The sequence below is a fragment of the Salvelinus sp. IW2-2015 genome, linkage group LG30, assembly GCF_002910315.2.
Source record: "Salvelinus sp. IW2-2015 linkage group LG30, ASM291031v2, whole genome shotgun sequence".
Classification (NCBI taxonomy): Eukaryota; Metazoa; Chordata; class Actinopteri; order Salmoniformes; family Salmonidae; genus Salvelinus; species Salvelinus sp. IW2-2015.
The window spans coordinates 1,617,988-1,632,114 of NC_036869.1; the positions used below are offsets into that span (position 1 = coordinate 1,617,988).

General features: G+C 46.1%; 1 protein-coding gene across 1 annotated transcript in view; it reads right to left on the reverse strand.

The window, feature by feature from the left end:
• Positions 1 to 14,127, reverse strand: part of LOC111954769 (potassium voltage-gated channel subfamily KQT member 4) — a 110,037-nt gene that overhangs the window by 12,838 nt on the left and 83,072 nt on the right. Inside the window, exons 5-11 of the mRNA XM_070436115.1 lie at positions 6,144 to 6,269; positions 5,690 to 5,800; positions 5,487 to 5,582; positions 5,040 to 5,128; positions 4,052 to 4,177; positions 625 to 854; positions 366 to 465 (exon numbers count right to left, since the gene is read on the reverse strand). Of these exons, the coding sequence (XP_070292216.1) occupies positions 366 to 465; positions 625 to 854; positions 4,052 to 4,177; positions 5,040 to 5,128; positions 5,487 to 5,582; positions 5,690 to 5,800; positions 6,144 to 6,269 (878 nt within the window). The remainder of the gene's footprint in view (positions 1 to 365; positions 466 to 624; positions 855 to 4,051; positions 4,178 to 5,039; positions 5,129 to 5,486; positions 5,583 to 5,689; positions 5,801 to 6,143; positions 6,270 to 14,127) is intronic.

The following is a 14,127-nucleotide window of genomic DNA, read 5'->3' on the forward strand; positions in this document are numbered from 1 at the left end:
ACTAACATGGAGCTCTGCAATAGACTCTCCATGATCACGGCTCTGTCAGCTGCCCTCCAGGCCCTGAATGATTGACTGAGACAAGGTCAGAGCCGAGCAGCTGGCCTGCGGCAGGAAGGATCAGTTATCACACTAAAGAGGACATTTCCCTACCATCAGCCGAAACTGCATACGGCCAGAGTCCACTGGAGGAGCCAACCATTCATCTTACTCCATCCACCATAACAGGAAGTACTGTAGGCCCAAATATAATACTAGGGCCTATTGCGACAATAGGACCAGAGAGGAGACAGGTGACCTGGTTCCATCATGATGTGGACCAGTAGGTACTCTGTGGGTACATGTAGGGGTGCTGTAGGACTCACCTAACAGCCCGTATCAAGGTCTTCACTGCTGGGATCACCTCCTCCATGGCAACATCACAATATGGTTTGTCTTCAACACTGTCCTCCCCTACTCCTTCCACTGGAGACAGGACAGCAACGATATAGTTAAACGTGAGAGGGAGTGAGTGAGTGAGTACAAGAACTAACGTGAGACAGTATGTGAGTATGTACTGTTTAAGTGTGTATGTAAATGTAGCGAGTGTGTGTTTGTGTGAGTGAGTCAAGTCCCAGTTCCCACCGTCTGCAGGAGGTCTGGGTTTGAGTCGTAGGGAGGTGCGGAACCGCGTGCGGTCGTTGAAGCTCCAGCTCTTCTGCACCTTTCCGGGACTGGTGGCTTCTGGGACGTTCTCCGTGCTGGGCGACTGGCGGACACTCATCCCGGGAGGCAGCTGGGACGCCTTGTTCCGGCTCGCCTGGGACGAACGGGAGTTGTTCAGCCGCATCCTGTCCCGGAATCCCATTTTGCTGCTGCTGGAACAACGAAGGAAATGAACTTGTGTCCACGTGTTTATCTGCCACTTAGGACATCCTTAGAGTTCTGTTGTGTGATTTTCCTCATTAACTATAGGTCCATAGTGTCCAGTGGACGATCCAGTTGTTTTAGACACTGAGTTTAGCCAATCAGCAGAGGAGCAGACCCAAGTAGTTAGCAGGTACAGACAGCAGTACACTAGATAGTGTGTAGCTACTGACTCCCATTAAAACAGTCACACACAGCATACTCAATGACCAACAAAGCACAGAGAGAACAGAGACAGACATTCAGACGGAGATTTCACACAGGCATGACTGACTGGCTGGTTTATTGACTGACTGGCTGATTTACTGACTGGCTGGGTATAGGTATATATAGGGAATAGGGAGCAAATTGTGACGTACACTCTGTGACCACTTACATGTTACAAAGTCACAAAGCATTTCAAACGTCACGCACCAGAGAACGATTAGAGACATGTTGTTTACGCTGATATAATCCTTGTTTGTGCGCTGGCCTGACATTTAAATTAATATTTAAATAGCTGGAAAAGCATTAGGGGAAACGGCATTTCATACGCCAGAGCTGAAATGCTCAGGTTGACTTAGAAGGGGAGGGTGGACAGAGTAAGATGTTGAATTACTGTTAGCCCTTTGCATTCCATTGGAAAGGAAATTAAATAAAAAAGGGATATAGTAGGGTTAAAAATACAGCTGAATCCTCCAAAGACATGCACGGTATACTGAGCACAGGACTTGAAGAGAAACATTTTAGCAGACGAAAGGCAAACATCTATCAGGGGAGGGAAATGTTTCTGCGTGGGTTTTTATTGAGTGGGAACGAGTCGCAAAAGTACAACAAGCATATGGTTGCATTGCATACAGGATCATTTGAACCCTTTCTCCATAATTCACTACAGAGCAGAAGTGATCAAAGAACGCATGCATGAATAATGTGTACAATTAACAAGTAACGGTCATGCAACAGTATTAAGAAAACAGCATGCGTGACTTCCTAACTATTTGACCTTTTCAGAAAACTTTTATTTTTTATTTGTCACAAACTTCTGTACAAAATATTAAATATGCTGTAAAATCTGTAAGTGTGTGAGGAGGCCAATGCTGACATTAGATCCACATAAACCATGAAACAAATTCCTTTGTTTTCCAATAAAGAATGCATGGTTTATTGTGTCATCCGGTTCACTGAAAGAAAGTGGTTTACAACAGAGTTATCCTTTAAACAGAACACCCTGTCATTCTTCTCACACAATAAAGGCTCAGTCAAAGATTTCTACACCAGAGCAGAGTGTTTCCCATTCTCAAAGATCAATTCCAAAATGTGAATATCAAATGTGCAATTTACAACCAAACAAATTTCAGCCATTTTTAGCCTGATGACCATCCTCAATGACAAGTGTCTTCACACTATGCTAAATGAAGAGACTAAAACCAACTCCTTATTGAAAGTGGGATATTTCGAGGGGACCAACTACTTATTGAAAGTGGGATATTTCAAGGGGACCAAATCCTTATTGAAAGCGGGATATTTCAAGGGGACCAAATCCTTATTGAAAGTGGGATATTTCAAGGGGACCAAATCCTTATTGAAAGTGGGATATTTCAAGGGGACCAACTCCTTATTGAAAGTGGGATATTTCAAGGGGACAACTCCTTATTTGAAGGAGAAAATGTACAGAGACACACCCACTGCACTGGGACAGAAGGCTTTGGGACCCTCAGGCAGAGTGAGAAGGGGGTAGTGTGTGAGTAAGGGCGGATGGGAGGGGGGGTGGCGTGCCCCATGCACAGGCTTGTCACCGTGGATACCTCTGCTGCTTGCGGCCAGCATGAATCCAGAAGAGACCGCTTTTTAGAAACAAGTTGACTGAGGAGACACACAAGGCAGAGGGAGGGTGAGGCGAATAGGAGGAGAGGAAGAGGAGAGAAGGGGAAGAGGAGGAGGAGAAGAGGAAGAGGGGGTGGGGGGCTAGAAGGGGAGAGGACAGAGGAGGAAAGGAGAATTGGAAGATAGGAGAGAAAGAGGAGGAGGAAAAAGGAGAGCAGAGGCAGGGTACGCAGGCAGTGAGATCATAAAAGGTGAGGGGCTGAGGGAGGTGAAAAGGAGAGAAGGAGAGGGTGAAGTGGAGGGGTAAGCCCACTACTGCAACTCAACCGTCTTAAATGGCTTCATTTCCTAGTCTCCTTTCACGTTGAAGGTTTGACAATTTATTGACACACACCCATGGAGGAGGGAGGTGTTGAGTTGAGGGTGTACTGTAGGCAGCAGGAGAGTCTGCAGAGGAAGCAGTTCACCGGAGTATATCCATAATATGACTGCAGCCCCCGTTCCAGAAGGTCGAAATAATTAGCTCCACACCTAACCATTGTCTTCTTGATTGGGAGACACACTGCCATCAATGTGTTATTAATGTCTTTCTGTACATGCAGTACTATTCAATCAACTGTATGGCAAATACAGCATACATCTGGTTCATATTGAGGGGCTACAAGACCAAACATATACCTTGGAAAACATGGCATGTTATTGTATGCATCTGTCATGCTGGGTTGTATCCCATTGTTTTTCCCATTACCATGGAGGACCACTTCCTAGCTGGATTTGTCAGAGAGAGAATGCAGAGACACATATGTTCAGAAGACAAGAACAAACCTGCAAGGGACTTCTGCCTTCCTGAGAACAGGGTTGATGGAGGGATGACATGGAAAAGAAGTGGATGACAGGAGAGAGAGAGAGAGAGAGAGCGGGACAAAAAGGAGAGAAAGAGGGGATGAATGGATGAGGGTGATGGAGTTGACATGAAGATGAATCAGACGAGGAAAGTGAATGAGAGGCAGACAGAGATGGAGCAGGCGGTGCTGTTAATTACACACAGGTCTGGAATCAGTATTAGTGACAGGTGGTTAAGATACACAACAGTACATCCACACAGGAACCACAGACCAGGGAACAGCCAGCATTTCTTTCTGAACCAGCTCGCTGCTATAAGGAGTAAAACCTGCGGCATCCTCTGGTGAGAGATTGTTTGATACAAATGAGTGCATGTGTCACAGTGATCTTTTCTTGCGTGTGTATATGTCGGTGTGCATCTATATATCGGTCTGTCGTTTATCTCTGTGTGTGTGTGTGTGTGTGTGTGTGTGTGTGTGTGTGTGGTGGTGGTGCGTACCTGTCCCCTGACAGGTAGGGGGAGCTATAGGGCCGTAGCCCGGACAGCAGGGTGTTGTGGGAGTTGTGAAGGACATTCTTGGCGCTACGCCGTCGCTGAAGGTGACTGAACAGTAGTGTCAGTTCTCTGACCCCATGTGCACAAAAAAACAAAGAAAGCAAGAAACGACAAAAAAAATAAAAACATAAAAAGGATGTCAAATTAAGGGTCAAAACATAAAAAAGACGGGGATAATTCATATGTAATTTATCAAAATGAAGTATGACAAATATTGATGGCACCATCAACACACTTTGCTTGTTACTGGACACAGAGCTAAGAGGCAAAAAAAAGGTATATGTAAGTCACAAAAGTCCCCCTCTTTTTAAACAAACTAAATGAGTCAAATTAATATGTAAATACTTAAAATAAATAAGAGAATACAATCTTATGAAATAAACAGATAAACAATGGTGGTAGTCATATTTGAGGCCTGAAGAAACCTGTAATAACTTAAAAAGGGAGAATGAAAATGAATGAAAGTSCACCCCACCGTTTTAGATCAGGAAGATAGAATGCCCACGGTCACCACTGGTAAAAGCAACTCAATTGCTGGGATATTAAAAATTGTTGTATATTTCTGTACGTTCATGTGTGTATGTTCATGTGTGTGTCATGTTAATTATATGTAGGTGCAAGTTACATTTAGGTTCTCTTCCTAGCTCCTATAATTCATCTGTACAGTCTCTCCTCATCTCCCTACAATGCTCTCTCAATGTTCAACCGGTTAGCAGTGTCAGCTGGCTTTCAAAACCACATTATTTTAGGATAGGTGAGACACGCTTGCTACTCCAAGTCACACCTAAGTCAAATCTACCTGTACAAACATTTTGTCCTTTTAATTTCATGTACAGTGGGGATGGTTAAATTCATGGGTCGACCAGCACCAACACACAACCACACAACCACACAACCACGGCATTATTGGAGAGCAGAAGGGAGTATCTACCTGAAGGATGGAAGCATGCTGTCATAGAAGTACCAAGTGGCTGTCAGGTAGGAGTGCTGAGCATCAGTAGAGTACAGACGCCACGCAGCCTGGAACACACACACGCAGGCACACAGGAACATGCAGGAACACGTTAAGCCACTACAGAAAAATGATCCAATCATACAGCAATTTGTTGCTGGGTTCAGTTATTATTTTTTTATTTAAACTTTATTTAACTAGGCAAGTCAGTTAAGAACAAACTCTTATTTACAATGACAGCCTAGGAACAGTGGGTTAACTGCCTTGTTCAGGGGACAAACGACAGATTTTTACCTTGTCAGCTCGGGGATTCGATCACGCAACCTTCCGGTTACTGGTCCAACGCTCTAACCACTATGCTACCTGTCACCCCTTATGACCTAGTCTGTTGATTGAGTGGATGATACCTGAGCTATCTGTGGTCACCTGTATAAGGTTGGCAGCAGGAGTCCTCCTCTTCTCAAAGTGCTTCTGTCTGTGCTGCTCCTGCACCTTCAGGGCAAAGCCTGACCCCAGGATACCCTGAGAGAGGGGTCAGAAGGAGAGGGTCAGAGGCAGGGCCAAAGGCATGAGTTCCGATTGGCTGGGAGGGGAACTGACAGTGATGTACACCAATGAGAGAGACTCACAGCAGGAAGGGCGAAGAAGGACACACCCAGGAGCGCGAAACCGGCAGCTAGAAGTCGGCCCAACCAGGTGCGGGGTGTCTTGTCACCATAGCCGATGGTGGTGAGAGTAATCTGGGCATAGAAACACACACACACACACAGGGTGTGAGAAGAAGTCTTCCAGTGGTAAATACTATACAGAGCTATACTAGTAAAACAGCATGGTACTAGAGAGACCTTATTGTCTATTGGTCAGTCTCATCCAAGATCTGGAGAAAGGGCAATTTATACCCAAGTCAGTGGGTGTGTGTGTCAAATCAAATGTTATTTGTCACATGCTTCGTAAACAACAGGTGTAGGCTAACTGTGAAATGCGTATGGGTCCTTTTCCAACAATAGCAGAATTGGTCAGGAGCCCAGAAGACGGCTGCTATCCAATGCAATGCAATCTTTCCTGTGTGTGTGTGGTACTGACCGTTCCCCACCAGAGGGAGTCTGCGTAGGTGTTGAACTCTGTGTTGACGTCCTTCTCTGCCAGGTAGACCAGGAAGGAGGCAAAGATCAGGACCAGGAAACCAATGTACCACGCTGTAATGAGCTCCTGAGACCGAGAAAGAGGGGGGAGGGGCGGGTAGTCATTATCATAACATCATCAAAACCATAATAAATGAACATCAATCAATATATGCCAAACATTAAAGAGCAAACCCATCAACATCACCTGACAACACAATCACCTGACACAATCACCTGACAACACAATAATCACCACGACCACAATCACCACCTGACAACACAATCACCACACCAATCACCCGACAACACAATCACCACCACATTCACCTGACAACACAATAATCACCACATTCACCTGACAACACAAATAAACACAATCACACGCCACAACAATCACCCGCAACAAATCACCCGACAACACAAATCACCCCCACAACAATCACCGACAACACAATCACACCCCGACAACACAATCACCACAATCAACTCGACCAACACAAATCACCACCACAACAATCACCCGACAACACAATCACCACAATCACCCGACAACACAATCACCACCACAATCACCTGCCAACAAATCAAATGTATTTATATAGCCCTTCTTACATCAGCTGATATCTCAAAGTGCTGTACAGAAACCCAGCCTAAAACCCCAAACAGCAGCAATGCAGGTGTAGAAGCCACGGTGGCTAGGAAAACTCCTAGAAAGGCCAAAATCTAGGAAGAAACCTAGAGAGGAACAGGCTATGAGGGGTGGCCAGTCCTCTCCTGGCTGTGCCGGGTGGAGATTATAACAGAACATGGCCAAGATGTTCAAATGTTCATAAATTACCAGCATGGTCAAATAATATAATCACAGTAATCAAATGACAACACAATCATCACCACCAACCTGACAACACAATCATCACCACCACCTGACAACACAATCATCACACACCTGACAACACAATCACCACCACCCACCTGACACACATCACCACATCTGACAACACAACCACACCATCACCTGACAACACATCACCACCACACCTGACAACACAATCACCACCTGACAACACATCACCACCACCACCTGACAACACAATCACACACCACCTGACAACACAACCACCACCACCTGACAACACAATCCCACCACCTACCTGACAACAATCACAACCACCACACTCTGACAACACAATCACCACATCACCTGACAACACAACCACCACCATCACTGACAACACAACCACCACCATCACCTGACAACACAATCCCACACACCTGACCAACCACCACCACCTAACACAATCCCCACCTACCATCCTCACAACATACAGAAACTGACAGTCAGACATACCTTGGCTGGTATTACCACCCTCACCGACCAACTGGGATCAATAATAAATTAAAAATTCATAATGGCATAATGCATCATGCACAACCTACCCCGCATGTTGAGGGATTTTGTAAGAACCTGTTCCTCAGGTCTCTATCGACACTTAACTCGCACAACTATGACTATCAAAATCATCTTATCCCTCCACTTCTATCCCTGAACAAAACAAAACAATATACCCTCTCTTCGATTACACACCTGACAAAACTGAACAATCAAACGGAGCCAAACCACCCTGAACGTGAGCAATCACAATCACTGGCGTCTCACCATACTGAACACTACGAACAAAAGGCAAACAACAATATCCAATACTCACCATCACAGCTGAACTACATACAAGTGTATCATGAACATACCTTTGATTGCAGGACCGCGACATCGAGCTGTGGACAGCGCAATCCATAACTTCACATCGACGCGCGCGGCGTGAATTCAATCCAAAGGGCTATTGAGCCATCTATGCGAGCGATTGATTCGATTTATGAGTGCGTTGGACCACATCATCACTCACGCGTACTTCCCACCATTTGATTCAATCCTCATATGTACTTCACCAATACCTGACAACACCTGATAGCAGACCACACACCATGACGATCCTGGACGGAGCGCGGTGGCGGTACACTAAGCTACACTTAACCACTTCCATCTGTCCTGACAACACCGGCTCTCTTCGTTTTTGCGTGCGACAAGTCATCTTCAACCCCCTACCAACTGTCTGAGTGCCTGCTGTGCGGCGCGCCCTGCGTTGGGTGCACCACGTCGGCCGTGACTCTGCACATTCCTCCTGTGTTCCCGTCCCTCTTTACCTGAACAAACACAATCATCCACATCACCTGACAACACACAATCATCCACATCACCTGACAACACAAAATCATCACCACACCTGACAACAACAATCATCCCACATCACCTGACAACACAATCATCCACATCACCTGACAACACAATCATCCACATCACCTGACAACACAATCATCACCACCACTGACACACACAATCATCCACATCACCTGACAACACAATCATCACCACCACCTGACACACAACATCCACTCACCTGACAACACAATCATCCCACATCACTGACAACAACAAATCACCACCATCACAATCCCACCATCACCTGACAACACAATCCCCACCATCAAAATCCCCACTATCACCCGACAACCACAATCCCCACCATGACAACCCCACCACCACCTGACCACACAATCCCCACCATCACAATCCCCACCATCACCTGACAACACAATCCCCACCATCAAAATCCCCACCATCACCTGACAACACAATCCCACATCACCTGACAACACAATCCCCACCATCACCTGACAACACAATCCCACCATCACAATCCCCACCATCACAATCCCCACCATCACCTGACAACACAATCCCCACCATCAAAATCCCCACCATCACCTGACAACACAATCCCCACCATGACAATCCCCACCACCACCTGACCACACAATCCCCACCATGACAATCCCCACCACCACTGACCACACAATCCCCACCATCACCTGACCACACAATCCCCACCATCACCTGACAACACAATACCCACCATCACCTGAAACAACACAATACCCACATCACAATCCCCACCACCACCTGACATCACAATCCCCAACACCTGACCACACAATCCCCACCATCACCTGACAACACAATCCCCACCATCACCTGACAACACAATCCCCACCATCACCTGACAACACAATCCCACCCCATCACCTGACACACAATCCCCCACCATCACCTGACAACACAATCACCTGACAACACAATCCCCACCATCACCTGACAAACAATCCCCACCATCACCTGACCACACAATCCCACCATCACCTGACCACACAATCCCACCATCACCTGACCACACAATCACCAGACAACACAATCACCACCACAATCATGTGACAACACAATCACCACCTGACAACACAACACCACCACCACCACAGACAACACATCACCACCATCATCACGTGACAACACAATCACCACCATCATCACGTGACAACAATCACCACCATCATCACGTGACAACACAATCACCACCACCACAACACCAATCACCACCATCATCCGTGACAACCAATCACCACCACACCAGACAAACAATCACCACCACCATCAGACAACACAATCACCACCACCATCACGTGACAACACAATCACCAACCAAATCACGTGCCAACACAATCACCACCACAATCACGTGACAACACAATCACCACACAACACGTGAAACACATCACCAACACAATCACCAGCATCACGTGCCAACAAAATCACCAGCATCACGTGCCAACAAAACACCAGCATCACGTGCCAACAAAATCACCAGCATCACCTGAAACAACCAATCACCAGCATCACCTGAAACACAATCACCAGCATCACCTGACAACACAATCACCAGCATCACCTGACAACACATCACCAGATCACCTGACAACACAATCACCTCCACCACTGACAACATAATCACCAGCATCACCTGACAACACTAAAAGCATACACTAATAAACACCTGACAACACTATAATCATCAACCACCAACACCTGACAACACTATGAATCACCACAACACCTGACAATGCAATCACACCATACCTACAACACATCACCACCACCACTGACAACGCAATCCCAACCATCACCTGACAATGCAATTCCCACCACCAATACCTGCAATGCAATCCCACCACCAATACCTGACAATGCAATCCCCACCACCAATACCTGACAACGCAATCACCTGACACCACCCCACCACCTGACAACACTATAATCATCACCACCACCTGACAACACAAACACCTCCACCTGACAACACAATAATCATCACCACCATCACCTGACAACACTATAATCATCACCACCATCACCTGACAACACTATAATCATTCACCACCATCACCTGAGAACACTATATTCATCACCACCATCACCTGACAAACATATAATCATCACCACCATCACCTGGCAACACAATCAAATCAAAGTTTATTTGTAGCGTGCGCTGACTACAACAGGTGTAGACCTTACAGTGAAATGCTTACTTACAGGCACTAACCAATAGTGCGGGAAAAAAGTGTGTGTGTGTGTGTGTGTGTGTGTGTGTGTGTGTGTGTGTGTGTGTGTGTGTGGGGGTAAGTAAGAATAAAACAACAGTAAAAATACATTTGAAAATAAGAGTAGCAAGGCTATATACAGACACCGGTTAGTCAGGCTTATTGAGGTAGTATGTACATGTAGGTATGGTTAAAGTGACTATGCATATATGATGAACAGAGAGTAGCAGTAGTGTAAAAGGAGGGGTTGGCGGGAGGTGGGACACAAGGCAGATAGCCCAGTTAGCCAATATGCAGGAGCACTGGTTGGTCAGGCCAATTGAGGTAGTTTGTACATGGATGTATGGTTAAAGTGACTATGCATATAAGATAAACAGAGAGTAGCAGCAGCATAAAAGAGGGGTTGGGGGGGGCACACAATGTAAATAGTCCAGGTAACCATTGGTTACCTGTTCAGAAGTCTTATGGCTTGGGGGTAAAAACTGTTGAGAAGCCTTTTTGTCCTAGACTTGGCACTCCGGTACCGCTTGCCATGCGGTAGCAGAGAGAACAGTCTATGACTGGGGTGGCTGGGGTCTTTGACAATTTTTAGGGCCTTCCTCTGACACCGCCTGGTGTAGAGGTCCTGGATGGCAGGCAGCTTTGCCCCAGTGATGTATTGGGCCGTACGCACTACCCTCTGAAGTGCCTTGCGGTCAGAGGCCAGGCAGGCAGTGATGCAACCGGTCAGGATGCTCTCGATGTTGCAGCTGTAGAACCTTTTGAGGATCTCAGGACCCATGCCAAATCTTTTTAGTTTCCTGAGGGAGAATAGGCTTTGTCGTGCCCTCTTCACGACTGTCTTGGTGTGTTTGGACCATTCTAGTTTGTTGTTGATGTGGACACCAAGGAATTTGAAGCTCTCAACCTGCTCCACTACAGCCCCGTCGATGAGAATGGGGACATGCTCGGTGCTCCTTTTCCTGTAGTTCACAATCATGTCATTAGTCTTGGTTACGTTGAGGGATAGGTCGTTTATTCTGGCACCACCCGGCCAGGTCTCTGACCTCCTGTCTCGTCGTTGATCAGGCCTACCACTGTTGTGTCGTCAGCAAACTTAATGATGGTGTTGGACACGTGCCTGGCCATGCAGTCGTGGGTGAACAGGGAGTACAGGAGGGGACTGAGCACGCACCCCTTGGGGAGCTCCAGTGTTGAGGATCAGTGTGGCAGATGTGTTGCTACCTACCCTTACCACCTGGGGGCGACCCGTCAGGAAGTCCAGGATCCAGTTGCATAGGGAGGTGTTTAGTCCCAGGATCCTTAGCTTATTGATGAGCTTTGAGGGTACTATGGTGTTGAACGCTGAGCTGTTGTCAATGAATAGCATTCTCACATAAGTGTTCCTTTTGTCCAGGTGGGAAAGGGCAGTGTGGATTGCAATAGAGATTGCATCATCTGTGGATCTGTTGGGGTGGTATGCAAATTGGAGTGGGTCTAGGGTTTCTGGGATAATGGTGTTGATGTGAGCCATTACCAGCCTTTCAAAGTACTTCATGGCTACAGACGTGAGTGCTACGGGTCTGTAGTCATTTAGGCAGGTTGCCTTTGTGTTCTTYGGCACAGGGACTATGGTGGTCTGCTTGAAGCATGTTGGTATTACAGACTCAATCAGGGACATGTTGAAAATGTTAGTGAAGACACCTGCCAATCACCACCACCACCAGTCAACACAATCATCACCACCATCACCTGACAACACTATAATCATCACCACTACCACCTGACAACACTATAATCACCACCATCACCTGACAACACTATAAATCGCCACCATCACCTGACAACACTATAATCACCACCATCACCTGACAACACTATAATCACCACCATCACCTGACAACACTATCATCACCTGACAACACTATAATCATAACCACCATCACCTAACACTATAAACCAACCACCATTCACCTGACAACACTATAATCACCACCACCATCACCTGACAACACTATAATCACCACCACCAACCATCAACCTGACAACACTATAAATCACCATCCACCTGACAACACTATAACTCACCACCACCATCACCTGACAACCACTATAATCAATCCACCACCATCCACCTGACAAACACTATAAATCACCACCGAACCATCACCTGACAACACTATAAACCACCACCACCATCACCTGACAACACTATAAACCACCACCACCATCACCTGACAACACTATAATCATCCACCACCATCACCTGACAACACTACTAATCATCACCACCATCACCTGACAACACTATAATCATCACCACCATCACCTGCAACACTATAATCATCACCATCACCTGACAACACTATAATCATCACCACCATCAACTATAATCATCACACCACCATCACCTGACAACACTATAATCATCACCACATCACCTGACAAACACTATAATCATCACCACCATCACCGAGAACACTATAATCATCACACCATCACCTGAGAACACTATATCATCACCACCATCACCTGACAACACTATAATCATCACCACCATCACCTGACAACACATAATCATCACCACCATCACCTGACAACACTATATCAATCACCACCATCACCTGAAACACTATAATCATCACCACCATCACCTGACAAAACACTATAATCACCCACCACAGACAACACTATAATCATACCACCACCATCACCTGACAACACTATATAACACCACCACCACCTGAACACTATAATCATCACCACCATCACCTGACAACACTTAATCATCACACCACCACCTGACAACACTATAACCACCACCACCACCACCTGACAACACTATTAAACCACCACCTGACAACACTATAATCATCACACCACCACCTGACAACACTATAAACCCACCAACCACCACCACCTGACAACACTTATAATACATCACCACCATCACCTGACAACACTATACACACCACCATCACCTCAACACTATAAACACACCATCACCTGACAACACTATAAACCACCACCACCACCTGACAACACTATAATCATCACCACCATCACCTGACAAACACTATAAACACCACCATCACCTGACAACACTATAAACCACCACACCACCTGACAACACTATAAAACACCACTACCACCACCTGACAACAACTATTAACCCCACACACCACCTGACAACACTATAACACACCACCACCTGAAAACTATAATCATCACCACCATCACCTGACAACACTATAACACCCCATCCACCTGACAACACTATAACCACCACCACCACCTGACAACACTATAATCATCACACCCATCACCTGACAACACATAATCATCACCACCATTACCTGACAACACTATAATCACCACCACCACCTGACAACACTATAATCATCACCACCATTCACCTGACAACACTATATCAACCACCACCACCATCTACCTGACAACACTGATAATCTCTCTTTCTT